This window comes from Ips typographus, linkage group LG14 (genome assembly GCF_016097725.1).
Source record: "Ips typographus isolate SLU linkage group LG14, UJ_Ityp_2.0, whole genome shotgun sequence".
NCBI lineage: Eukaryota > Metazoa > Arthropoda > Insecta > Coleoptera > Curculionidae > Ips > Ips typographus.
In genome coordinates, this window is record NC_138435.1 from 3,181,650 (window position 1) to 3,207,850 (window position 26,201).

Consider the following 26,201-nt stretch of genomic DNA (forward strand, 5'->3'; position numbering starts at 1 on the left):
TTTGAATGATTTTTTTTCTGGGTAAAGCCACAGCCTAAGGCTGTCCACACACGAAAAATCAACTAAATCCAGTGGATATTTTAGGAGATATGAATTTTCAAAGTTGCTACTCCCGAAAACTAACTTTTAGGCCTCTTAAGTTACAATCTTGGATTCCCTTCCAGTACGGCCCTGTCACTCAACCGATTTGAATGATTTTTTTTCTGGGTAAAGCCACAGCCTAAAGCTGTCCACACACCAAAAATCAACTAAGTCCAGTGGATAGTTTAGGAGATATGAATTTTCAAAGTTGCTACTCTTGAAAACTGACCTTTGGGCCTCTTAAGCTACAATCTTGGATTCCCGTCCAGTACGGCCCTGCCACTCAACTGATTTGAATTATTTTTTTTCTGGGTAAAGCCACAGCCTAAGGCTGTCCACACACGAAAAATCAAGGCTCTAACCTTAAAATTGCAATTTTGGCAAAGGATCAAAGGTTGCGTTGCACTTACCTTTACCCAACTTCTACAACAGCCCCCATTTTTTGGGAAAATCTCCCAAATTTGGTGGGGGAAAATTTTGAAAAAATTCAGGCTAAATCTACAGTACCAAGGCTGTGTTAACCAAAAAAAATCAACCTTCTAACCTAAAAACTGAATTTTTGGTGGGCAATCAAAGGTGGCGCTGCCCACCAAACTGGCTGGAACCCAAAACCCCCCATTTTGGGGTCAAAAATCTCCCAAATTTGACCAAGAAAATTTTGGAAAAAACCTTGGACACAACCTACTAAACCTTCAGGCTGTTTCAGGCCAGAAAAATCATCAATTTCACTTTTCCTTTAAAGGTCATTTTGGTTTGTGCTCTTTTACAGGGAAAACACATTTAGAAACCAAATTTTGAGCTTCAGTGACATTTTTAGTAATTTTTTACTGAAAAAACCACCAAAAATTGTAAAACGGGTTTGATTTGGCAACGTCGCAAACAAATGATAAGCGCGACGCTTGCGTGGAGCGCCCTCTGGTGGCCAAACGGTGAAACTGAATTAAAAACAATCGATTGACTTGTCAGTCGGTCATTTCTGGTTGCAGTTTGATGGAATTGAGTGTAGGTGGCGCTGGAAGCGTTAAAAAAAATCAATTTTCCCGTTTTTTCCTTAATTTTTGGTGTTTTTAAGGCTCATTTTGGCTTGACAGCCTTTTAGGGCTTTTATGGGAAATTCCCTATAAAAAACCCTAAAATTTCAAGCCAATTTGAGCTTTAGTGACTATTCGATTGTTTTTCACTTAAATGACACTTTTTTTGACGTTTCGGAACAGTTGAAATCGCTAAAAAACACTGAAAATTACAATTTTTTTAGGTTAGGTTAGGTTAGGGGTGATTTATGGATTGGACCAATTTTTAGGTGCATTTTTGCACTAAATTGCTAATAACTCGCTTATTTGAAACATTCTGTATAAAGACGTTAATAACAAAAGAAAGCTAATGAATGGGGCTATCACGTGACGTTGAGCGGGCTGCGCTAGGTTGCACCGTTTGGCCGCTAGAGGGCGTCAAAGTTGATTAAAAATTTTAAAACATTTTTGCCAATATCTCGAAAACTACTCAAGTTAGAGGTTTGAAATTTTTACCATGGATGCACAACAGCACCACGCAACTTTTCTTTTTTATGCACTTTTTTCGAGAAACGTACCGTTTGTCCGAGAAAAATCAAAAACGGTTTTCTTGACACTTTACAAAGGGGTTCCTCCACCAAATTTTAGGAAAAAAATTTTGAATTTAAATTTTTTTTTTAATTGGCCGAATATTTTTGAATTATCAGTACAAACATGACGTCAAGTGTCACTTGTCAAAAAATGTCACTTTTTAAGGGTGCCACGCCCTGAAAACTGTCAAAAATTCCAAAAAACACTATTTTTTAGGTTATGTCCGAAATAGTGCCAATTTTCTCAAAGCGGACCCAAAATTCGTGTTTTTTAGACCAAAATTAGTCTAAAAGCACAGTTTCATTGAAATAGTGACAAAATGGTGGCGGTTCCTACAATATTGAGCCAAAACCTTAAAATTAGACCAAATTTTAGTGCACCAACCCATAAAATCGCTAATAACTCGCTTATTTAAAACATTCTGTATATAAACACTAAATAACAAAAGAAAGCTAATGAATGGGGCTATCACGTGACGTTGAGCGGGCTGCGCTAGGTTGCACCGTTTGGCCGCTAGAGGGCGTCAAAGTTGATTAAAAATTTTAAAACATTTTTGCAAATATCTCGGAAACTACGCAATTTAGAGGTTTGAAATTTTTACCATAGATGCACAACAGTACCACGCAACTTTTCCTTTTTATACAATTTTTTCGAAAAACGTACCGTTTGTCCGAGAAAAATCAAAAACTGTTTTCTTGACACTTTTCAAAGGGGTTACCCCACCAAATTATGAGAATCAAAAAATTTTGAATTAAAATTTTTTTTTTCTGCAGAAATATTTTTAAATTAACGGTACAAACGTGACGTCAAGTGTCACTTGTCAAAAATGTCATTTTTTAAGGGTGCCACGCCCTGAAAACTGTCAAAAATTCCAAAATTTGCAAAGTTTTTAGGTTATGTCCGAAATAGTGCCAATTTTCTCAAAGCGGACCCAAAATTCGTGTTTTTTAGACCAAAATTAGTCTAAAAGCACAGTTTCATTGAAATAGTGACAAAATGGTGGCGGTTCCTGCAATATTGAGCCAAAACCTTAAAATTAGACCAAATTTTGGTGCACCAACTCAGAAAATGGGACATAACTCGCTTATTTGAAACATTCTGTATAAAAATACTAAATAATAAAAAAAGCTAATGAAAAGGGCTATCACGTGACGTTGAGCGGGCGGCGCTAGGTTGCTCCGTTCGGCCGCTAGAGGGCGTCAAATTTGACTAAACTTTTCCACAGTTTTTACTAAATATATCGGGAACGGTTTAGGTTAGAGATTTGAAATTTTTATCATGAACAGATCTCGGTCAAGCAAAACTTTTACCTAGTAAGCACTTTTTCTGTACAACGCACCGTTTTACTGTAAAAAATTAAAAACTGTAAATTTTAAAAATTTTCAGGGGGGTACCCAGTAGATTTTTTGAGAAAAATTTAAATTTTTCAAAATTGTTTTTGACCAAACAAAAGTCTTTGTATTAACGGAAAAAAAATATGGTAGGGCGCCAAAGGGCCTTTGCAACCCTTATAAAGGGACCACGCCCTTAAAACTGTCAAGAAAACCCTAATTTCAAGGTCACAGTCAAAATGGCGGCATTTACGGCAAATCTGACAGTGGATTCGAGTTTCCGAGACCAAAATTAGTCTAAAAGGACATTTTCAATGAAATAGTGACAAAATGGTGGCGGATCCTGCAATATTGAGCCAAAACCTTAAAATTACACCAAATTTTGGTGCATCAACCCAGAAAATCGCTAATAACTCGCTTATTTGAAACATTCTGTATATAGAAGATGAATAACAAAAGAAAGCTAATGAATGGGGCTATCACGTGACGTTGAGCGGGCAGCGCTAAGTTGCACCGTTTGGCCGCTAGAGGGCGTCAAAGTTGACTAAACTTTTTCACCGTTTTTACTAAATATCTCGGGAATGGTTTAGGTTAGAGATTTGTAATTTTTACCATGGATGGACAACAGTACCACGCAACTTTTCCTTTTTATACAGTTTTTTCGAAAAACGTACCGATTGTATGAGAAAAATAAAAAACGGTTTTCTTGACAATTTTTAAAGGGGTTTCTCCACCAAATTTTAGGAAAAAAATTTTGAATTAAAATTTTTTTTTTTTGATTGGCCGAATATTTTTGAATTATCATTAGAAACATGACGTCAAGTGTCACTTGTCAAAAATGTAATTTTTAAGGGGGCCACGCCCTGAAAACTGTCAAAAATTCCAAAATTTGCAAATTTTTTAGGTTATGTCCGAAATGGTGCCAATTTTGGCAAAACGGACCCAAAATTTGGGTTTTTCAGACCGAAATTAGTCAAAATGACAACTTTGACAGATTGAAATCCAATATGGCGGCTGTCAGTATAGTAGGCCAGGAAAATCAGGCATTTGAAGCACAATTTCGGTGCACTTTAGCAAAAAGTCGCTAATAACTCGCTTATTTGAAACATTCTGTGTATAGACACTAAATAACAAAAGAAAGCTAATGAATTGTGCTATCACGTGACGTTGAGCGGGCTGCGATAAGTTGCACCGTTCGCCCGCTAGAGGGCGTCAAAGTAGACCCAACTTTTTCCGTCAATATCTCCAAAACTGGTTGAGTTATCAAACTGAAATTTTCACCACAAATCCCCAAATAACATGGCGGTACTAGTGGTACCAATTACAGTGCGATTCTTTTGTTTTCCTGGCCAATATGGCCGCCCTTTTGCGCCTCCACCACAACGTCATGATTTCCCACCGGAAAAATGTAGTGAAAAAAAAAAACTATTCTAGATCTAGAGCTTCTAGAACCTTTTAAGGAGTATTCTAGATTATTCCAGGGTGGAATCCTAAAAAATTTTTGAGGAAAACCGGTTTGAATGACACTAAATTGACTTGAGTGGACCGAACCAAATTGTTTGCACGTTTCACCCTGTATCTCCCCTTCAGGGCTGGGGAAATATCTGAAAAAATTCCTGGGGATACTACAGGACCACCCTGTAAATCAGTGAAAATTTCAGGTCCGTACTGCAAAAATTGCGGTGGGGAGAAAATTCCAAACATTGTTAAGCTGGGTAAGTGGGTTTGGTGGACCACTAAAGGGGACCACCCTGTATCTCCCTTATACTGGGCGGGAAAGTTTTGAAAAAATTTTTCAAGGAACCTACTAGGGTACAGAACAATCCCCTAAAATTACAGGTCCGTACTAGGAAAGTTGAATTTTAAAAAAATAATTTAAGTTGCCCTCCTGTAGGTGAGGCACTTTTTAAGTGGGTTAACATGTGTCGCACTGTAAATCCCTTGCCAGGGCAAGGAAAAATCTGAAAAAATTACCAGAAGTACCTACAAAGGTACTAAACCATTCCCAAAAGGACCAGGTTCGTACTGGGAAATTTGAATTTTTTAAAAATAATTTAAGTTGCCCTCCTGTAGGTGAGACACTTTTTAAGTGGGTTAATACGACTCGCACTGTAAGTCCCTTACCAGGGCAAGGAAAAATCTGAAAAAATTACCTAAAATACCTACAAAAGTACTAAACAATCCCCGAAAATTACAGGTCCGTACTAGGAAAGTTGAATTTTTTAAAAATATTTAAAGTCGTTGGTTTAGTGAAGCCAACCCTGTTTCTGACCTTTGTGACCCAAACCGGCTCGTTTTACGGGCTTCTAAGGGGTGGATCCGGTTAAAAAAAAGCCTCGTGCCATCCATTATAAGTGGGAAAAATGGACCAGCTGCATCCGTACCGCACGTGTGCTCTTTGAATGGCTCTCCCTCAAGAAACAGGAATCAAATTACGCACATTTCACTCTTTAAACGGTTCGGAAGCTTTGAAATTACACAAAACGTGGGTAAAAAAGGACGTAGGTCCCATTTTGACACTTGTCAAACGTCAAAAATCGTTGAAGCGTCAAAAGTCAGCGTGACAATCGGACGTTTCCGCTGTCAAATGTGTCAAAATGTCTGATATGCGAGTTTGAACGGTGGGGTAAGTGGAGCGGTCCATATCTCAGAAACGGTGCGTTGGAGGGAAAATTGCCTAACCTGGTAAAAGTTGCCTAGTGGCTTGAAGAGCACCGTGACCAAATTTCAACCTCCTCACTGTTTCGTGAGAGGAGTTCTGGTTGAAAATGTGTCTTGGAGGAGTGTTACTGAGGTTGGCAGATAAACTCTCCTCGATATCTCAAAAACGGTAGATTGAAGGGAAAATTGCCTAACTTGGTAAAAGTTGTCTAATGACTTGTAAAGTCACGTGACTAAATTTCAACCTCCTCACTGTTCTGTGAGGGGAGTTGTGATTGAAAATGTGTCTTGGAGGAGGGTTAACGAGGTTGGCAGATAAACTCTCCTCAATATCTCAGAAACGGTGCGGTGGAGGGAAAATTGCCTAACTTGGTAAAAGTTGCCTAGTGGTCTGAAGAGTTAGGTGACCAAATTTCAACCTCCTCACTGTTCTGTGAGAGGAGTTCTGCTTGAAAATGTGTCTTGGAGGAGGGTTAAGGAGGTTGGCAGATAAACTCTCCTCAATATCTCAGAAACGGTGCGTTGGAGGGAAAATTGCCTAACTTGGTAAAAGTTTCCTAATGACTTGTAAAGTCACGTGACTAAATTTCAACCTCCTCACTGTTCTGAGAGGGGAGTTGTGATTGAAAATGTTGCTTGGAGGAGGGTTAACGAGGTTGGCAGATAAACTCTCCTCGATATCTCAGAAACAGTAGATTGGAGGGAAAATTGCCTAACTTGGTAAAAGTTGCCTAGTGGTTTGTAGAGTCACGTGACCAAATTTGAACCTCCTCACTGTTCTGTGAGGGGAGTTGTGATTGAAAATGTGTCATGGAGTACTAAATAGTGAATTGAACACTTGAATTTTGAAAATTGAATATTCCCGCCATTTTTTGAGCTACAGGGTGCGCAAACCACTCAAACGAAAGCTGGTTCAGTGCAGTTTCCTGTCATGTAACACACTCGACCTTTTTGTGTGAAATTTATACGGGGTGTGGCAAAAAACAGGGTTGGGCTAGTTTTTCGGCGCCTGAGGGCCCCTAGGGGCTTTGGATCGTTTTCAAAGTTACTCAATCAGATTCTACGGACAATACTGAGCAATTTTGCTCCTTTTCAAAATTTCCGTATCTTTAACCGTTTTCGAGATATTCGAAATTTACGGCTTCTCCCTCTTGAGGGAGAAGTTTCCAAAACCCCATAACTCCGTTATTTTTCCAGTTAAAAGGCTGAAATTTTTACAGAAGAAACTAGAGGCTGTTTGGTAAGTTGGGTAAAAAAATCATTAAAATCCCTCATGCAGTTTGGGAGATATTAAATTTTCTAAAATTTCACCCTTAAATCAGGTAGTTTCTTTGAATTTCAATAACTTTGTTAATTTGGCAGTAAGAGACCTGAAATTTTCAGGGTGAATACTTCCGACAAATATACGGGTTTGTACAAAAAATCAGCAAAATCCCCCAAAAAGTTCTCGAGTTATGGCGTTTTGGAAACTTCTCCCTCTTAAGGGAGAAGTTTCCAAAACCCCATAACTCCGTTATTTTTCCAGTTAGAAGGTTGAAATTTTTACTGAAGAAACTAGAGGTTGTTTGGTAAGTTGGGACAAAATATCATTAAAATCCCTCATGCACTTTAGGAGATATTAAATTTTGAAAAATATATTTACAAATTCAGATTAATCAAATCAGACATCCCGCTTGCGCGGGCAGTTTCTTTAGCGGGCATAATCGACATGGTGCGTTTGCGCGCCGACGTTTTCCCCCTCTCCCTCTCCACCCTGACGCCGGGCATGACGGTCATGCGCCGCGACGCCGGCATCGCCGCCATCTGGCGGAACAAATGCGCAACCTCGTCCTTCATCTTCTGATCCGCCATCATCTGGATGATCTTGTTCTCTCTCTTCTCCAGCTGTTTGGCGCCAAACAAATCGTCGAACTGGAGCAGTTCGATCACCTCCTGGCACAATTCGACGTAACCGACCTTGTCCGGGTCCTGGAGGAGTTGCGCGCACGCCCTGGCGCCGGCCAAATCGTTTTTCGCGTCGCTCTTGTTGTGTTCCGCCATGTTGCTTTTCACCGTTTGCATCGTGCTGTTAAACACCCATTTTAGATTGTTGACGGTCTGCGCCTGTTTGATGCACTTTTTCGCGTACAATCTGGATAAATCGTAGTGGCCCGCATCGTACTCTAACCTGAAATTATTGGTGCCAAAAATCAGCCAAATCCCTCCAAGGGTTCTCGAGTTATGGGGTTTTGGAAACTTCTCCCTCTTAAGGGAGAAGTTTACAAAACCCCATAACTCCGTTATTTTTCCAGTTAGAAGGCTGAAATTTTTACACAAGAAACTGGAGGTTGTTTAGTATGTTGGGTAAAAAAATCACTAAAATCACCCATACAGTTTTGGAGATATTGAATTTCAAAAATTTCACCATTAAATTTTTTAAAAACAGGATTTTTTCTGAAAATTTTCTAGTACGGCGCTGATTTTTAGGTTCAATTTAGTACATTCAGTGAAAATTTCAGGTCCGTAACTGCCCAATTACCCAAATTATGCTCTAAATTGTGTTTCAAGTTACTTGAGTGAGTTTTCTGTAATTTTCAGTTTGGTTTTCCAAGTTTAACAAAAAACAGGATTTTTCCTGAAAATTTTCCAGTACGGCGCTGGTTTTTAGGTTCAATTTAGTGTATTCAGTGAAAATTTCAGGTTCGTAACTGCCCAATTACCCAAATTATGCTACAAATTGTGTTTCAACTTAGTTAAGTGAGTTTTCTGTCATTTTCAGTTTGGTTTTCCAAGTTTCACAAAAAACAGGATTTTTCCTGAAAATTTTTCAGTACGGCGCTGGTTTTTAGGTTCAATTTAGTACATTCAGTAAAAATTTCAGGTCCGTAACTGCCCAATTACCCAAATTATGCTCTAAATTGTGTTTCAAGTTACTTGAGTGAGTTTTCTGTAATTTTCAGTTTGGTTTTCCAAGTTTAACAAAAAACAGGATTTTTCCTGAAAATTTTCCAGTACGGCGCTGGTTTTTAGGTTCAATTTAGTACATTCAGTGAAAATTTCAGGTCCGTAACTGCCCAAATACCCAAATTATGCTCCAAATTGTGTTTCAAGTTACTTGAGTGAGTTTTCTGTAATTTTCAGTTTGGTTTTCCAAGTTTAACAAAAATCAGGATTTTTTATGAACATTTTCCAGTACGGCGCTGGTTTTTAGGTTCAATTTAGTGTATTCAGTGAAAATTTCAGGTTCGTAACTGCCCAATTACCCAAATTATGCTACAAATTGTGTTTCAACTTAGTTAAGTGAGTTTTCTGTCATTTTCAGTTTGGTTTTCCAAGTTTCACAAAAAACAGGATTTTTCCTGAAAATTTTCCAGTACGGCGCTGGTTTTTAGGTTCAATTTAGTGTATTCAGTGAAAATTTCAGGTCCGTAACTGCCCAATTACCCAAATTATGCTCTAAATTGTGTTTCAAGTTACTTGAGTGAGTTTTCTGTAATTTTCAGTTTGGTTTTCCAAGTTTCACAAAAAACAGGATTTTTCCTGAAAATTTTCTAGTACGGCGCTGGTTTTTAGGTTCAATTTAGTACATTCTGTGAAAATTTCAGGTCCGTAACTGCCCAATTACGCAAATTATGCTCTAAATTGTGTTTCAAGTTAGTTGAGTGAGTTTTCTGTCATTTTCAGTTTGGTTTTCCAAGTTTCACAAAAAACAGGATTTTTCCTGAAAATTTTCTAGTACGGCGCTGGTTTTTAGGTTCAATTTAGTACATTCTGTGAAAATTTCAGGTCCGTAACTGCCCAATTACGCAAATTATGCTCTAAATTGTGTTTCAAGTTAGTTGAGTGAGTTTTCTGTCATTTTCAGTTTGGTTTTCCAAGTTTCACAAAAAACAGGATTTTTCCTGAAAATTTTCTAGTACGGCGCTGGTTTTTAGGTTCAATTTAGTGTATTCAGTGAAAATTTCAGGTTCGTAACTGCCCAATTACCCAAATTATGCTACAAATTGTGTTTCAACTTAGTTAAGTGAGTTTTCTGTCATTTTCAGTTTGGTTTTCCAAGTTTCACAAAAAACAGGATTTTTCCTGAAAATTTTCCAGTACGGCGCTGGTTTTTAGGATCAATTTAGTGTATTCAGTGAAAATTTCAGGTCCGTAACTGCCCAATTACCCAAATTATGCTCTAAATTGTGTTTCAAGTTACTTGAGTGAGTTTTCTGTAATTTTCAGTTTGGTTTTCCAAGTTTCACAAAAAACAGGATTTTTCCTGAAAATTTTCTAGTACGGCGCTGGTTTTTAGGTTCAATTTAGTACATTCTGTGAAAATTTCAGGTCCGTAACTGCCCAATTACGCAAATTATGCTCTAAATTGTGTTTCAAGTTAGTTGAGTGAGTTTTCTGTCATTTTCAGTTTGGTTTTCCAAGTTTCACAAAAAACAGGATTTTTCCTGAAAATTTTCTAGTACGGCGCTGGTTTTTAGGTTCAATTTAGTACATTCTGTGAAAATTTCAGGTCCGTAACTGCCCAATTACCCAAATTATGCTCTAAATTGTGTTTCAAGTTACTTGAGTGAGTTTTCTGTCATTTTCAGTTTGGTTTTCCAAGTTTAACAAAAAACAGGATTTTTCCTGAAAATTTTCTAGTACGGCGCTGGTTTTTAGGTTCAATTTAGTACATTCAGTGAAAATTTCAGGTCCGTAACTGCCCAATTACCCAAATTATGCTACAAATTGTGTTTCAAGTTAGTTGAGTGAGTTTTCTGTAATTTTCAGTTTGGTTTTCCAAGTTAAAAAAAAAACAGGATTTTTTATGAAAATTTTCTAGTACGGCGCTGGTTTTTAGGTTCAATTTAGTGCATTCAGTGAAAATTTCAGGTCCGTAACTGCCCAATTACCCAATTTATGCTCTAAATTGTGTTTCAAGTTAGTTGAGTGAGTTTTCTGTAATTTTCAGTTTGGTTTTCCAAGTTTAAAAAAAAAACAGGATTTTTTATGAAAATTTTCCAGTACGGCGCTGGTTTTTAGGTTCAATTTAGTGCATTCAGTGAAAATTTCAGGTCCGTAACTGCCCAATTACCCAAATTATGCTACAAATTGTGTTTCAAGTTAGTTGAGTGAGTTTTCTGTAATTTTCAGTTTGGTTTTCCAAGTTTAAAAAAAAACAGGATTTTTTATGAAAATTTTCCAGTACGGCGCTGGTTTTTAGGTTCAATTTAGTACATTCAGTGAAAATTTCAGGTCCGTAACTGCCCAAATACCCAAATTATGCTCTAAATTGTGTTTCAAGTTACTTGAGTGAGTTTTCTGTAATTTTCAGTTTGGTTTTCCAAGTTTCACAAAAAACAGGATTTTTCCTGAAAATTTTCTAGTACGGCGCTGGTTTTTAGGTTCAATTTAGTACATTCAGTGAAAATTTCAGGTCCGTAACTGCCCAATTACCCAAATTATGCTCTAAATTGTGTTTCAAGTTACTTGAGTGAGTTTTCTGTAATTTTCAGTTTGGTTTTCCAAGTTTCACAAAAAACAGGATTTTTTATGAAAATTTTCTAGTACGGCGCTGGTTTTTAGGTTCAATTTAGTACATTCAGTGAAAATTTCAGGTCCGTAACTGCCCAATTACCCAAATTATGCTCTAAATTGTGTTTCAAGTTACTTGAGTGAGTTTTCTGTAATTTTCAGTTTGGTTTTCCAAGTTTCACAAAAAACAGGATTTTTCCTGAAAATTTTCTAGTACGGTGCTGGTTTTTAGGTTCAATTTAGTACATTCAGTGAAAATTTCAGGTCCGTAACTGCCCAAATACCCAAATTATGCTCCAAATTGTGTTTCAAGTTAGTTGAGTGAGTTTTCTGTAATTTTCAGTTTGGTTTTCCAAGTTTCACAAAAAACAGGATTTTTCCTGAAAATTTTCTAGTACGGCGCTGGTTTTTAGGTTCAATTTAGTACATTCAGTGAAAATTTCAGGTCCGTAACTGCCCAAATACCCAAATTATGCTACAAATTGTGTTTCAAGTTAGTTGAGTGAGTTTTCTGTAATTTTCAGTTTGGTTTTCCAAGTTTCACAAAAAACAGGATTTTTCCTGAAAATTTTCTAGTACGGCGCTGGTTTTTAGGTTCAATTTAGTACATTCAGTGAAAATTTCAGGTCCGTAACTGCCCAATTACCCAAATTATGCTCTAAATTGTGTTTCAAGTTACTTGAGTGAGTTTTCTGTAATTTTCAGTTTGGTTTTCCAAGTTTCACAAAAAACAGGATTTTTCCTGAAAATTTTCTAGTACGGCGCTGGTTTTTAGGTTCAATTTAGTACATTCAGTGAAAATTTCAGGTCCGTAACTGCCCAAATACCCAAATTATGCTCCAAATTGTGTTTCAAGTTAGTTGAGTGAGTTTTCTGTAATTTTCAGTTTGGTTTTCCAAGTTTCACAAAAAACAGGATTTTTCCTGAAAATTTTCTAGTACGGCGCTGGTTTTTAGGTTCAATTTAGTACATTCAGTGAAAATTTCAGGTCCGTAACTGCCCAAATACCCAAATTATGCTCCAAATTGTGTTTCAAGTTAGTTGAGTGAGTTTTCTGTAATTTTCAGTTTGGTTTTCCAAGTTTAACAAGAAACAGGATTTTTCCTGAAAATTTTCCAGTACGGCGCTGGTTTTTAGGTTCAATTTAGTACATTCAGTGAAAATTTCAGGTCCGTAACTGCCCAAATACCCAAATTATGCTCCAAATTGTGTTTCAAGTTAGTTGAGTGAGTTTTCTGTAATTTTCAGTTTGGTTTTCCAAGTTTCACAAAAAACAGGATTTTTCCTGAAAATTTTCTAGTACGGCGCTGGTTTTTAGGTTCAATTTAGTACATTCAGTGAAAATTTCAGGTCCGTAACTGCCCAAATACCCAAATTATGCTCCAAATTGTGTTTCAAGTTAGTTGAGTGAGTTTTCTGTAATTTTCAGTTTGGTTTTCCAAGTTTAACAAGAAACAGGATTTTTCCTGAAAATTTTCCAGTACGGCGCTGGTTTTTAGGTTCAATTTAGTACATTCAGTGAAAATTTCAGGTCCGTAACTGCCCAATTACCCAAATTATGCTCTAAATTGTGTTTCAAGTTACTTGAGTGAGTTTTCTGTAATTTTCAGTTTGGTTTTCCAAGTTTAACAAGAAACAGGATTTTTCCTGAAAATTTTCCAGTACGGCGCTGGTTTTTAGGTTCAATTTAGTACATTCAGTGAAAATTTCAGGTCCGTAACTGCCCAATTACCCAAATTATGCTCTAAATTGTGTTTCAAGTTACTTGAGTGAGTTTTCTGTAATTTTCAGTTTGGTTTTCCAAGTTTAACAAAAAACAGGATTTTTCCTGAAAATTTTCCAGTACGGCGCTGGTTTTTAGGTTCAATTTAGTACATTCAGTGAAAATTTCAGGTTCGTAACTGCCCAATTACCCAAATTATGCTACAAATTGTGTTTCAACTTAGTTGAGTGAGTTTTCTGTAATTTTCAGTTTGGTTTTCCAAGTTAAACAAAAAACAGGATTTTTCCTGAAAATTTTCCAGTACGGCGCTGGTTTTTATGTTCAATTTAGTACATTCAGTGAAAATTTCAGGTCCGTAACTGCCCAAATACCCAAATTATGCTCCAAATTGTGTTTCAAGTTAGTTAAGTCAGTTTTCTGCCATTTTCAGTTTGGTTTTCCAAGTTTAACAAAAAACAGGATTTTTCCTGAAAATTTTCCAGTACGGCGCTGGATTTTAGGTTCAATTTAGTACATTCAGTGAAAATTTCAGGTCCGTAACTGCCCAATTACCCAAATTATGCTCTAAATTGTGTTTCAAGTTACTTGAGTGAGTTTTCTGTAATTTTCAGTTTGGTTTTCCAAGTTTAACAAAAAACAGGATTTTTCCTGAAAATTTTCTAGTACGGCGCTGGTTTCTCAACAGGGAGAAGTTTCCAAAACCCCGTAACTCCGTTATTTTTCCAGTTAAAAGGCTGAAATTTTTACAGAAGAAACTGGAGGTTGTTTAGTATGTTGATAGAGATATTGAATTTCAAAAATTTCACCCTTAAATCAGGTAGTTTCTTTGAATTTCAATAACTTTGGTAGTTGGACAGTTAGAGACGTGAAATTTCCAGGGTGAATACTTCCAACAAATATACGGATTTGTACAAAAAATCAGCAAAATCCCCCCAAAGGTTCTCGAGTTACAGCGTTTTGGGTTTTCAAAACCCCATAACTCCGTTATTTTTCCAGTTAGAATGCTGAAATTTTTACACGAGAAAATATGGAATATTCTCTACCTGGACAATTCGTGGTAATACCAGCAAACCTCCTCTTCGGTGGTGGCATTCTCCAGTCTTGAGGAATATTCGGTGATTTTCTTCTTGTAATCGGTGAAAACGTTTTTGAACTGATTTACCACCGAATCTCTGGATGGTGGCCGACTGAGTGGAATACCCAGTATACAGTAGATTCGTTTGGTCTGTTGGTAGCGCGATTGTTCCGGATTCACCCTGTAGATGTCGTAGAAGGCGTTGCAAACCTGGAATTTCCAAAAAAAAACATTTTTAGGTAATTTTAAGCAGAAACCTCGTTGAAACACAATTTGTGTCCTAATTTGGGTATTTGGGCTGGTACGGACCTGAAATTTTCACTGAATGTACTAAATTGAACCTAAAAGCCAGCGCCGTACTGGAAAATTTTCAGAAAAAATCCTGTTTTTTGTTAAACTTGGAAAACCAAACTGAAAATTACAGAAAACTCACTCAACTAACTTGAAACACAATTTGGAGCATAATTTGGGTAATTGGGCAGTTACGGACCTGAAATTTTCCCTGAATGTACTAAATTGAACCTAAAATCCAGCGCCGTACTGGAAAATTTTCAGGAAAAATCCTGTTTTTTGTTAAACTTGGAAAACCAAACTGAAAATGACAGAAAACTCACTTAACTAAGTTGAAACACAATTTGGAGCATAATTTGGGTAATTGGGCAGTTACGGACCTGAAATTTTCACTGAATGTACTAAATTGAACCTAAAATCCAGCGCCGTACTGGAAAATTTTCAGGAAAAATCCTGTTTTTTGTTAAACTTGGAAAACCAAACTGAAAATGACAGAAAACTCATTCAAGTAACTTGAAACACAATTTGTAGCATAATTTGGGTAATTGGGCAGTTACGGACCTGAAATTTTCACTGAATGTACTAAATTGAACCTAAAAACCAGCGCCGTACTGGAAAATTTTCAGGAAAAATCCAGTTTTTTGTTAAACTTGGAAAACCAAACTGAAAATGACAGAAAACTCATTCAAGTAACTTGAAACACAATTTGGAGCATAATTTGGGTAATTGGGCAGTTACGGACCTGAAATTTTCACTGAATGCACTAAATTGTACCAAAAAACCAGCGCCGTACTGGAAAATTTTTAGGAAAAATCCAGTTTTTTGTTAAACTTGGAAAACCAAACTGAAAATGACAGAAAACTCATTCAAGTAACTTGAAACACAATTTGGAGCATAATTTGGGTAATTGGGCAGTTACGGACCTGAAATTTTCACTGAATGCACTAAATTGTACCAAAAAACCAGCGCCGTACTGGAAAATTTTTAGGAAAAATCCAGTTTTTTGTTAAACTTGGAAAACCAAACTGAAAATGACAGAAAACTCATTCAAGTAACTTGAAACACAATTTAGAGCATAATTTGGGTAATTGGGCAGTTACGGACCTGAAATTTTCACTGAATGTACTAAATTGAACCGAAAAACCAGCGCCGTACTGGAAAATTTTCAGGAAAAATCCTGTTTTTTGTTAAACTTGGAAAACCAAACTGAAAATAACAGAAAACTCATTCAAGTAACTTGAAACACAATTTGGAGCATAATTTGGGTAATTGGGCAGTTACGGACCTGAAATTTTCACTGAATGTACTAAATTGAACCGAAAAACCAGCGCCGTACTGGAAAATTTTCATAAAAAATCCTGTTTTTTGTTAAACTTGGAAAACCAAACTGAAAATAACAGAAAACTCATTCAAGTAACTTGAAACACAATTTGGAGCATAATTTGGGTAATTGGGCAGTTACGGACCTGAAATTTTCACTGAGTGTACTAAATTGAACCGAAAAACCAGCGCCGTACTGGAAAATTTTCATAAAAAATCCTGTTTTTTGTTAAACTTGGAAAACCAAACTGAAAATGACAGAAAACTCACTCAAGTAACTTGAAACACAATTTAGAGCATAATTTGGGTAATTGGGCAGTTACGGACCTGAAATTTTCACTGAATGTACTAAATTGAACTTAAAAACAAGCGCCGTACTGGAAAATTTTCAGGAAAAATCCTGGTTTTTGTTAAACTTGGAAAACCAAACTGAAAATTACAGAAAACTCACTCAACTAACTTGAAACACAATTTGGAGCATAATTTGGGTAATTGGGCAGTTACGGACCTGAAATTTTCACTGAATGCACTAAATTGAACTTAAAAACCAGCGCCGTACTGGAAAATTTTCAGAAAAAATCCTGTTTTTTGTTAAACTTGGAGAACCAAACTGTAAATGTCACAAAACTCACTCAACTAACTTGAAAAACAATTTGGAGCATAATTTGGGTAATTGGGCAGTTACGGACCTGAAATTTTCACTGAATGTACTAAATTGAACCTAAAAACCAGCGCCGTACTGGAAAATGTTCAGAAAAAATCCTGTTTTTTGTTAAACTTGGAAAACTAAACTGAAAATGACAGAAAACTCACTCAAGTAACTTGAAACACAATTTGGAGCATAATTTGGGTAATTGGGCAGTTACGGACCTGAAATTTTCACTGAATGTACTAAATTGAACCTAAAAACCAGCGCCGTACTGGAAAATTTTCAGGAAAAATCCTGTTTTTTGTTAAACTTGGAAAACCAAACTGAAAATGGCAGAAAACTCACTCAAGTAACTTGAAACACAATTTGGAGCATAATTTGGGTAATTGGGCAGTTACGGACCTGAGATTTTCACTGAATGTACTAAATTGAACCTAAAAACCAGCGCCGTAATGGAAAATTTTCATAAAAAATCTTGTTTTTTGTTAAACCTGGAAAGCCAAACTGAAAATGACAGAAAACTCACTTAAATAAGTTGAAACACAATTTAGAGCACAATTTGGGTAATTGGGCAGTTACGGACCTGAAATTTTCACTGAATGCACTAAATTGTACCAAAAAACCAGCGCCGTACTGGAAAATGTTCATAAAAAATCCTGATTTTTGTTAAACTTGGAAAACCAAACTGAAAATTACAGAAAACTCACTCAAGTAACTTGAAACACAATTTAGAGCATAAATTGGGTAATTGGGCAGTTACGGACCTGAAATTTTCACTGAATGTACTAAATTGAACCTAAAAACCAGCGCCGTACTGGAAAATGTTCAGAAAAAATCCTGTTTTTTGTTAAACCTGGAAAACCAAACTGAAAATGACAGAAAACTCACTTAACTAAGTTGAAACACAATTTGGAGCATAATTTGGGTAATTGGGCAGTTACGGACCTGAAATTTTCACTGAATGTACTAAATTGAACCCCAAATCCAGGGACGTACTGGAAATTTCCAAAAAAAAAAACCAAAAAATCATCAAACTGCCCCACAAACCTTGTCGTAGATCTCCTCCATGTACTCCCCCTTGTTCGGAAGCAGTTTCCTGGGCTTGGAGTCGCAGTAATGCTTCAAATTCTCCACCAAATCCAGAAACACCTTCAGCTCCTTCTTGTGATAAGCGGCCAGCATTCGGGCACACAAAATGTCCGCCTCCTCTTTCGTGTTAGCCTGCTGGAGCTCCAGCTCCTTCTTCTGCCTCACCTAAAATTTTCGTTTGTTTTCGGTCAGTTTACGCCCTAAAGGGCACTTTTATGGTGTTTTCTGACAGCTGACAGTCCGTGCTACAGTTTACTTTCTATGACTTTTTGTTGTCAGTGGTTTAATAAGCGAGTTACACGGAGTGGAAGTGTCTTTGAGGTTCTAGCAACCTCACCACTTTGCTTATCTTGTCAGAACTCCTCAACCAGAGGAGCTAAAATTTTGAGTTTTTGGTCACTTAACCTACTAGGCTAAGGCTGTAACCAGGCCAAAAATCAAGGCTGTAGGTTACCAAATAAATTTTTGAGGACAGATCAAAGTTACGTTGCCCTAGTGGGACACAACTCTCCCCAGAGCTGTGATTGATTGTCCTCTTAGAACTTCTCAACCAGAGGAGCTAAAATTCTGATTTTTTTACCACCTAACCTACAGGACCAAGGCTAGAAACCACCCAAAAATCAAGGCTGTAGGTTACCAAATAAATTTTTGAGGACAGATCAAAGTTACGTTGCCCTAGTGGGACACAACTCTCCCCAGAGCTGTGATTGATTGTCCTCTTAGAACTTCTCAACCAGAGGAGCTAAAATTCCGATTTTTTTACCACCTAACCTACAGGGCCTGGGCTAGAAACCCCTCAAAAATCAAGGCTGTAGGTTACCAAATAAATTTTTTAGGACAGTTCAGAGTTACGTTGGCCTAGTGGGACACAAATCTCCCCAGAGCTGGGATTGTCCTCTTAGAACTTTTGAACCAGAGGAGCTAAATCTCTGAAATTTTTACCACCTAACCTACAGGGCCTGGGCTAGAAACCACCCAAAAATCAAGCTCCTAACCTCAAAACTAAACTTTTGCGAGCGATTCAAAGGTTGCCCTGCACTTGGTTACCTTCAGGGTTGGGGAGATCCTGGCCTCCTGGTATTTGATGAAATAGAAGGGCCGTCTGGCTCGCAACAATTCCTGCTTGTAGGACACCTAGAAGGGAACATTCTAGACTGTTCTAGATGGTAATTGGAGGTGCGTAACCGTTTTCAAGCAATTTCGAGCCAATTGATGGATCCGTTTCGTTCCGTTTTCGTTGGGGCTCTTCGCGCCCGGTTCGCCCTGTAGATTTTTGAGGAAAATCTTGTCCAAATACATGGCGTCCAAGTATTTTTCCGCCATGTAGTTCTCTATGTTGGTCGTGTAGTGTTGGAGGGGTCGGAAGGGGAACGGTTTGGAGTATTTGGGGATCGGTTCGTTGTCCGGTTGGAGGGAGTGCAACGAATCCCTGATTTCCTTCTCTCTCGAGTCTTTGGCTGAAAATTTTCCATTTCTAGATTGTTCTAGAAGCTTTCGGGAGTTTCCAGAAGCTTCTAGAAGCTTTTGGAAATTTCTAGAAGCTTCTGTAACTTGCTAGAAGGTTTTGAATGCTTCAAGAATGATCTGAAAGTGTTCGAAGGTTTCTGGTTTGTTCCAAGAGTTTCTGGACGTTTCTAGAGCATTCTAGAAGTTTCTAGAGGATTCTAGAAGTTTTTGAAAGTTTCTAGAAGCTTTCGGTAGTTTCCAGAAGCTTCTAGAAGCTTCTGTAACTTTCTAGAAGGTTTTGAATGCTTCCAGATTGTTCTGAAAGGGTTTGAAGGTTTCTGGTTTATTCTAGGAGTTTCTGGAGGTTTCTAGAGAATTCTAGAAGTTTCTAGAATAGTCTAGAAGTTTTTGAAAGTTTCTAAAAGCTTCTAGAAGTTTTTGGAAGCTGTCAGACTGATTTGAATGCTTTTAGATTATTCCAAAAGCGTTTCGTAGTTTCTGGACGTTTCTAGAGGTTTCTAGAAGTTTCTAGAGGATTCTATAAGTTTCTAGAATAGTCTAGAAGTTTTTGAAAGTTTCTAGAAGTTTTTGGAAGCTGTCAAACTGTTTTGAATGCTTTTAGATTGTTCCAAAAGCGTTTGGTAGTTTCTAGAGGTTTCTAGAAGTTTCTAGAGGATTCTAGAAGTTTTTGAAAGTTTCTAGAAGCTGATGGAAAATTATTAAAGATTCTAGAAGTTTTTATAACTTTCTAGAAGGTTTTGAATGCTTCCAGATTGTTCTGAAAGCGTTTAAAGGTTTCTGGTTTGTTCTAGGAGTTTCTGGACGTTTCTAGAGCATTCTAGATGGTTCTAGAAGTTTCTAGATGATTCTAGAAGTCTTTGAAAAGTTTCTGAAAGCTATTAGAACTTTCTAGAAGGTTTTGAATGCTTCCAGATTGTTCTGAAAGCGTTTGAAGGTTTCTGGTGTGTTCCAAGAGTTTCTGGACGTTTCTAGAGGATTCTAGAAGTTTCTGAAAGTTTCTAGAAGCTTTTGGAAATTTCTAGAAGCTTCTAGAAGTTTTTGGAGGCTGTCAGACTGTTTTGAATGCTTTTAGATTGTTTCAAAAGCGTTTGGTAGTTTCTGGAAGTTTCTAGAGGTTTCTAGAACTTTCTAGAGGATTCTTGAAGTTTTTGAAAGTTTCTAGAAGCTATTGGAAAGCTCTAGAAGCTTCTAGGAGCTTTTGTAACTTTCTAGAAGGTTTTCAATGCTTCCAGATTGTTCTGAAAGTGTTTGAAGGTTTCTAGATTGTTCTCGGAGTTTCTGGAAGTTTCTAGAGGATTCTAAAGGCTTCTGAATGTTTCTAGAAACTATTGGAAAATTCTAGATTCTTCTAGAAGCTTTTAGCAGTTTCTAGAAGATTCTGGAAGCTTCCAGACGGTAGTGAAGATTTCTAGAATGTTCTGTAAGCTTTTGAACGTTTCTAGAAGTTTCTGGAAGCTTCTAGACGGTGGTGAAGATTTCTAGATGGTTCTGTAAGCATTTTGAAGGTTTTTAGATTTTTCTAGAAGCTTTTAGGAGTTTCTAGAGGTTTCTGGAAGCTTCTAGACAGTTGTAAAGACTTCTAGATTGTTCTGAAGGCTTTTAAAGGTTTCTAGATTCTTCTAGAAGCTTTTAGGAGTTTCTAGAAGTTTCTGGAAGCTTCTAGACAGTGGTAAAGACCTCTAGATTGTTCTGAAGGCTTTTAAAGGTTTCTAGATTCTTCTAAAAGCTTTTGGAAGCTTCTAGAGAGTGTTAAAAACTTCTAGACTGTTTTGAAGCATTTTGAAGGTTTCTAGATTCTTCTAGAAGCTTCTATTAGTTTGTAGAAGTTTCTGGAAGCTTCTAGACGGTGGTGAAGATTTCTAGAACGTTCTGTAAGCTTTTGAACGTTTCTAGAAGTTTCTGGAAGCTTCTAGAGAGTTTTAAAAACTTCTAGACTGTTTTGAAGCATTTTGAAGGTTTCTAGATTCTTCTAGAAGCTTCTATTAGTTTGTAGAAGTTTCTGGAAGCTTCTAGACGGTGGGGAAGATTTCTATAATGTTCTGTAAGCTTTTGAACGTTTCTAGAAGTTTCTGGAAGCTTCTAGAGAGTTTTAATAACTTCTAGACTGTTTTGAAGCATTTTGAAGGTTTCTAGATTCTTCTAGAAGCTTTTAGAAGTTTCTAGAAGCTTCTGGAAGCTTCTAGATGGCGGTGAAGACTTCTAGAAGGTTTTGAAGCATTTTGGAGATGTTTAAATTCTTCTAGAAGCTTTTAGAAGCTTCTAGGTAGTTTTGAAAGTTTTTTGATTGTTCTGGAAGCGTTTGGAGGTTTCTAGATTGTTCTAGAAGCTTTTGGGACATTCTAGATGTTTCTGGAAACTTTTAGATTGTTTTGAAAGCTGTTCAATTGTTCTGGACGCTTTCGAGAGTTTCTAGAAGTTTCCGGAAGCTTCTAGAGACTGTTAAAAACTTCTACATTGTTCTCAAACCTTTTTGAGGTTTATAGATTCTTCTAGAAGCTTTTAGGAGTTTCTAGAAGTTTCTGGAAGCTTCTAGAGCGTGTGGAAGACTTCTAGACGGTTTTGAAGCATTTTGGAGAAGTCTAAATTCTTCTAGAAGCTTTTAGGGGTTTCTAGAAGGTTCTAGAAGCTTCTAGACAGTGGTGAAGACTTCTAGATTGTTTTGAAGCATTTTGAAGGTTTCTAGATTCTTCTAGAAGCTTTTAGGAGTTTCTGGAAGCTTCTAGACGGTGTTGAAGACTTCTAGATGGTTCTCAAACCTTTTGGAGGTTTCTAGAGTCTTATAGAAGCATTTAGGAGTTTCTAGAAGTTTCTGGAAGCTTCTAGAGAGTGTTAAACACTTCTAGACTGTTCTGAAGCATTTTGAAGGTTTCCAGATTCTTCTAGAAGCTTTTAGGGGTTTCTAGAAGTTTCTGGAAGCTTCCAAACAGTGGTGAAAACTTCTAGATTGTTCTGAAAGCTTTTAAAGGTTTCTAGATTCTTATAGAAGCTTTTGGAAGCTTCTAGAAGTTTCTAGAAACAGTTTTGACAGCTTCTCTGCCACACCCTGTAGTTCCTAAACCGGACGTTTTTCGCGAAAAGTGTACAGGGTGAACCCTGGTCAGTTTTCCTCGTAGAATCTTCTGGTGCCCTCAAAATTTACCAGTTTCAGGTCGTTTGAGGTGTTTTGGCTGCGCCGGCTCCTTCACTCCCTCCACCTTCAGCAGTTTGGACAACATCACTTTCGGTCGTTTCCTGGGCATGTTGGTGGGCTTGGGTTCGAACGGTTTCTGCGCCAAATAGTTCCGTTTCCAAGCCAGTTTCCGAATGATTTTGAAATGATCCCTCAAAGGCCTCCCCGCCCTCTCTCCCAGGCAATTTTCGATGGCGTCCGAGCATTGCATCACGCCCATTTTGAAATTTTCCGGTTTCTGACGTTTCGGTAAGGTCCTGGTGTTCCGCACCAAACCTGTAAACACCCGTCAAAATCACTAATTCGTACCGCCCACCGTTTCCGAGATATCGAGGAAAGTTTGGATGGAGTACGTCAAATTCCACCAAGTCCTCCAAGACACATTTTCAACCACAACTCCCAGCACAGAAGAGTGAGGAGGTTGAAATTTGGTCACGTGACTTTACAGGCCACTGGGCAACTTTCACAAAGTTAGGCAATTTTCGCTCCAACCTACCGTTTATGAGATATGGAGGAAAGTTTATCTGCCAACCTGTGTGACCCTCCACCTAGTATGTAAGTCACACTTTCAACCACAACTCCCAGCGCAGAAGAGCGAGAGAGTTGAAATTTGGTCAGGTGACTCTACAGGCCACTAGGCAACTTTCACCAAGTTAGGCAATTTTCCGTACAACGCACCGTTTTTGAGTTATCGAGACCAAAAATGCTTCAACCTCCTCACGGTGATATAAGCAGTGGCACAGGCACGTTTCGCGCTAAAACTCCCCAATTTTTTGTGTTTTTGACACTTGACAGCCTTGACAGTGACAGTTCTAACCAAAAAATTGACTTTCCTCAACTGTCAAAAATCCAAAATGGCCGCTATAACCGATCTACGCGAATCGTTCGATTGGTACATACATTCTTCCAGTTTGACACAAAAAGCGGGCAAATTTTGATTTTTGACAGATGACAGTTGACGTTGACAGTTGTCAAAATTAACAATTCTGACAGTTTGACAGTAAAAATGACCGATTTGACAGCCCAAACTAACTAAGCAATCGTAGAGAACATTTCGGATTGAAATTCCCTGATTTTGGTACATTTTGACGTTTGACAGCTTTCGCACTGACATTTCTGACAGAAAAATTGACAGTTGAGACATTTGACAGTTGACGTTTTGACAACCTTGACATTTCCGACCTGTCAAAAATCAAAATGGCCGCCCTAACCGATCACACCATTCATTTACACGATTCAACGCTTTGCTGCTGCAGTTTGACACGTTAAATGACTAATTTTGACATTTGACAGGTGACAATTGTCAAAATTGAAACTTCTGACAGTTGACAGGAAAAATGCGAGGTTAAACAGCCCAAACTGACGTGTTTGGTACAAAAAAAATCGCTCAAACTGCTCGTCGGCTAAAAACGATTTGTCAGCACCAGAACGAGGAGTCACATTTTCGACCCTAACTCCCTTAACAGTAAAGTGAGGAGGTTGAAATTTGGTCACGTGACTGTACAGGCCAGTAGGCAACTTTTACCAAGTTAGGCAATTTTCGCTCCAACCTACCGTTTATGAGATATGGAGGAGAGTTTATAGGCCAACCTGTGTGACCCTCCACCTAGTATGTAAGTCACATTTTCAACCACAACTCCCAGCGCACAAGAGTGAGAGAGTTGAAATTTGGTCAGGTGACTCTACAGGCCACTAGGCAACTTTTACCAAGTTAGGCAATTTTCCCTCCACCCTACCGTTTCTGAGATATTGAGGAGAGTTTATCTGCCAACCTCTGTGACACTCCACCTAGTATGTAAGTCACATTTTCAACCACAACTCCCAGCTCAGAAGAGCGAGAGAGTTGAAATTTGGTCACGTGACTCTAAAGGCCACTAGGCAACTATCACCAAGTGAGGCAACGCCCTCACCATCAAGGCTTGCTAGAAAAATGAGGCCGTTCTTGTACACTGACCTTCCTCAAACTCGCTACAAAGGTAAATGTTCAAAGCCTTGTCAGCCAACACCACCAAATCGTCCGGATCAAGGCTCAAGGCTCTGTTCACGTCCTCCAAGGCTCCCTCGTACTGGATCAGCTTGGATCTAGCCCTGGCTCGACCGATCAAGGCTCTTTTGTCCTCCGGAGTGTTTTTGATTGCCTCATCGAACCATTTCAACGAATTTTCGTACTGTTCCAACCTAAATCGCCATTTTTTTGGGATGCGCAAGCCTTCAAACCGAGTTCAACCTACCTGGAAATGTAGCAGCCGATCTCGCGGTGCAGCGTTTGGTAGCCGTACAGCTCCTGTTTGGCGAATGGGTTGAAGGGAGCCTTGGCCGGAGGCATTTTCCGGCTGACAACTGTCAAATGGTTGATTGACCGGTTATGACAGTTGCGTCAGGTGATTGTACGGACCAGTAGGCAACTTTTACCAGGTTAGGGAATTTTCGCTCCGACCTACCGTTTCTGAGATATTGAGGAGAGTGTACATGGTCACCTTTCTGGCAGTCCACCAAGTCCTCCAAGACACATTTTCAGCCAAAACTCCCCTCACAGAACAGTGAGGAGGTTGAAATTTGGTCATGTGACTGTACAGGCCACTAGGCAACTTTTACCAAGTTAGGCAATTTTTTCTCCGTCTCACCGTTTCTGAGATATTGAGGAAAGTTTATCTGCTAACCTCTGCAACACTCCTCCAAGACACATTTTCAACCAGAACTCCCTTAACAGTAAAGTGAGGAGATTGAAATTTGGTCACGTGACTGTACAGCCCACTATGCAACTTTTACCAGGTTAGGCAATTTTCGCTCCGACCTACCGTTTCTGAGATATTGAGGAGAGTGTACATGGTAACCTTACTAGCACTCCACCAAGCCCTCCAAGTCACATTATCAATCAGAACTCCCTTAAGAGTAAAGTGAGGAGGTTGAAATTTGGTCACGTGACTGTACAGGCCACTAGGCAACTTTTACCAAGTTAGGCAATTTTTTCTCCGTCTCACCGTTTCTGAGATATTGAGGAGAGTTTATCTGCTAACCTCTGCAACACTCCTCCAAGACACATTTTCAATCAGAACTCCCCTCACAGAACAGTGAGGAGGTTTAAATTTGGTCATGTGACTGTACAGGCCACTAGGCAACTTTTACCAAGTTAGGCAATTTTCCCTCCAACGCACCGTTTTTGAGATATTAAGGCCCAAACTCCGTAAACCTCCCCACGTTGGTGGAAGCAGTCGCGCAGGCGCATTTCGCGCTAAAACTCCCCAATTTTGCGTGTTTTTGACAGTTGACAGTCTTGACAGATGACAGTGGACGTTGACAGGTGTCAAAATTGACAGTTCTGACAGTTTGACGTTAAAAATGACGATTTTGACAGCCTAAACTAACAAAGCAGTGGCACAGAACAATTTGAAGTGAAATTCCCCGATTTAGTTCGATTTTGACGTTTGACAGATGACAGTTGACGTTGACAGGTGTCAAAATTTACAATTCTGACAGTTTGACGGTAAAAATGACCGTTTTGACAGCCCAAACTTACTAAGCAGTCGCTCAGAACATTTCGGAGAGAAATTTCCTGATTTTGTTAGATTTTGACGTTTGACAGCTTTGACACTGACATTTCTGACAGAAAAATTGACATTTCCGAACTGTCAAAAATCAGCTTTGACATTTCTGACAGGAAAATTGACATTTCCGAACTGTCAAAAATCAAAATGGCCGCTTTAAGCGGTTACACTAATCATTCAATTAATTTCTGCTACATTCATCCAGTTTGACACACAAAATGAGCAATTTTGACATTTGACAGGTGACAGTTGTCAAATCTAAAAATTCTGACAGTTTGACATTAGAAATGACAGTTTTGACAGCCCAAACTGACCGATTTGGTGTGGAAAACTTTCAAAATGCTCGTCAACTAAAAACGATTTGGAAACTCCAGAACGAGGGATCACATTTTCGACCATAACTCCTAGAGGAGGAAAGATAGAATTTTGAAATTTGGTCACGTGACTCTACACCCCACTAGGCAACTTTTACCAAGTTAGGCAATTTTCCATACAACCAACCGTTTTTGAGTTATAGAACCGAATGTTGCACGATAACTTACATGCCATGTAGCAGAGCTACAGTTACCTATTTTCGCCCATAACTCCTGAACGAGGTAAGATAGGATGGTGAAATTTTTACCACACTCAGTACAGACCCAAAGGGAGTTCCACAAGAAAAATCATCAAAATCGACGAAGTATAACCGAAGTTATTTGCATTAGTT

The 26,201-nt window shown here is 38.3% G+C and overlaps 1 protein-coding gene across 1 annotated transcript; it reads right to left on the minus strand.

Moving 5' to 3' along the window:
* Positions 1-7,278: 7,278 nt before the first annotated feature.
* LOC145737674 (outer dynein arm-docking complex subunit 4-like) lies at positions 7,279-24,339 on the minus strand. Its single transcript, XM_081992467.1, has 8 exons — positions 24,182-24,339; positions 23,905-24,128; positions 21,921-22,226; positions 18,500-18,771; positions 18,362-18,448; positions 17,273-17,479; positions 13,934-14,175; positions 7,279-7,841 (listed from the first exon to the last, which is right to left on the minus strand). The coding sequence occupies exons 1-8, from the start codon at positions 24,274-24,276 to the stop codon at positions 7,313-7,315; spliced, it is 1,962 nt and encodes a 653-aa protein (XP_081848593.1). The 5' UTR covers positions 24,277-24,339; the 3' UTR covers positions 7,279-7,312.
* Positions 24,340-26,201: the final 1,862 nt, after the last annotated feature.

Bases quoted from the DNA above. Each gene is read 5' to 3' on its own strand.
- LOC145737674 (XM_081992467.1), bottom strand. From the start codon at position 24,276: ATGCCTCCGGCCAAGGCTCCCTTCAACCCATTCGCCAAACAGGAGCTG. The intron at 22,227-23,904 runs GTCAGTGTACAA...GGGTGTTTACAG, and splicing joins TTGTAGCGAGTTTGAGGAAG to GTTTGGTGCGGAACACCAGG. The intron at 18,449-18,499 runs GTTACGCACCTC...GTTCCCTTCTAG, and splicing joins CTCGAAATTGCTTGAAAACG to GTGTCCTACAAGCAGGAATT.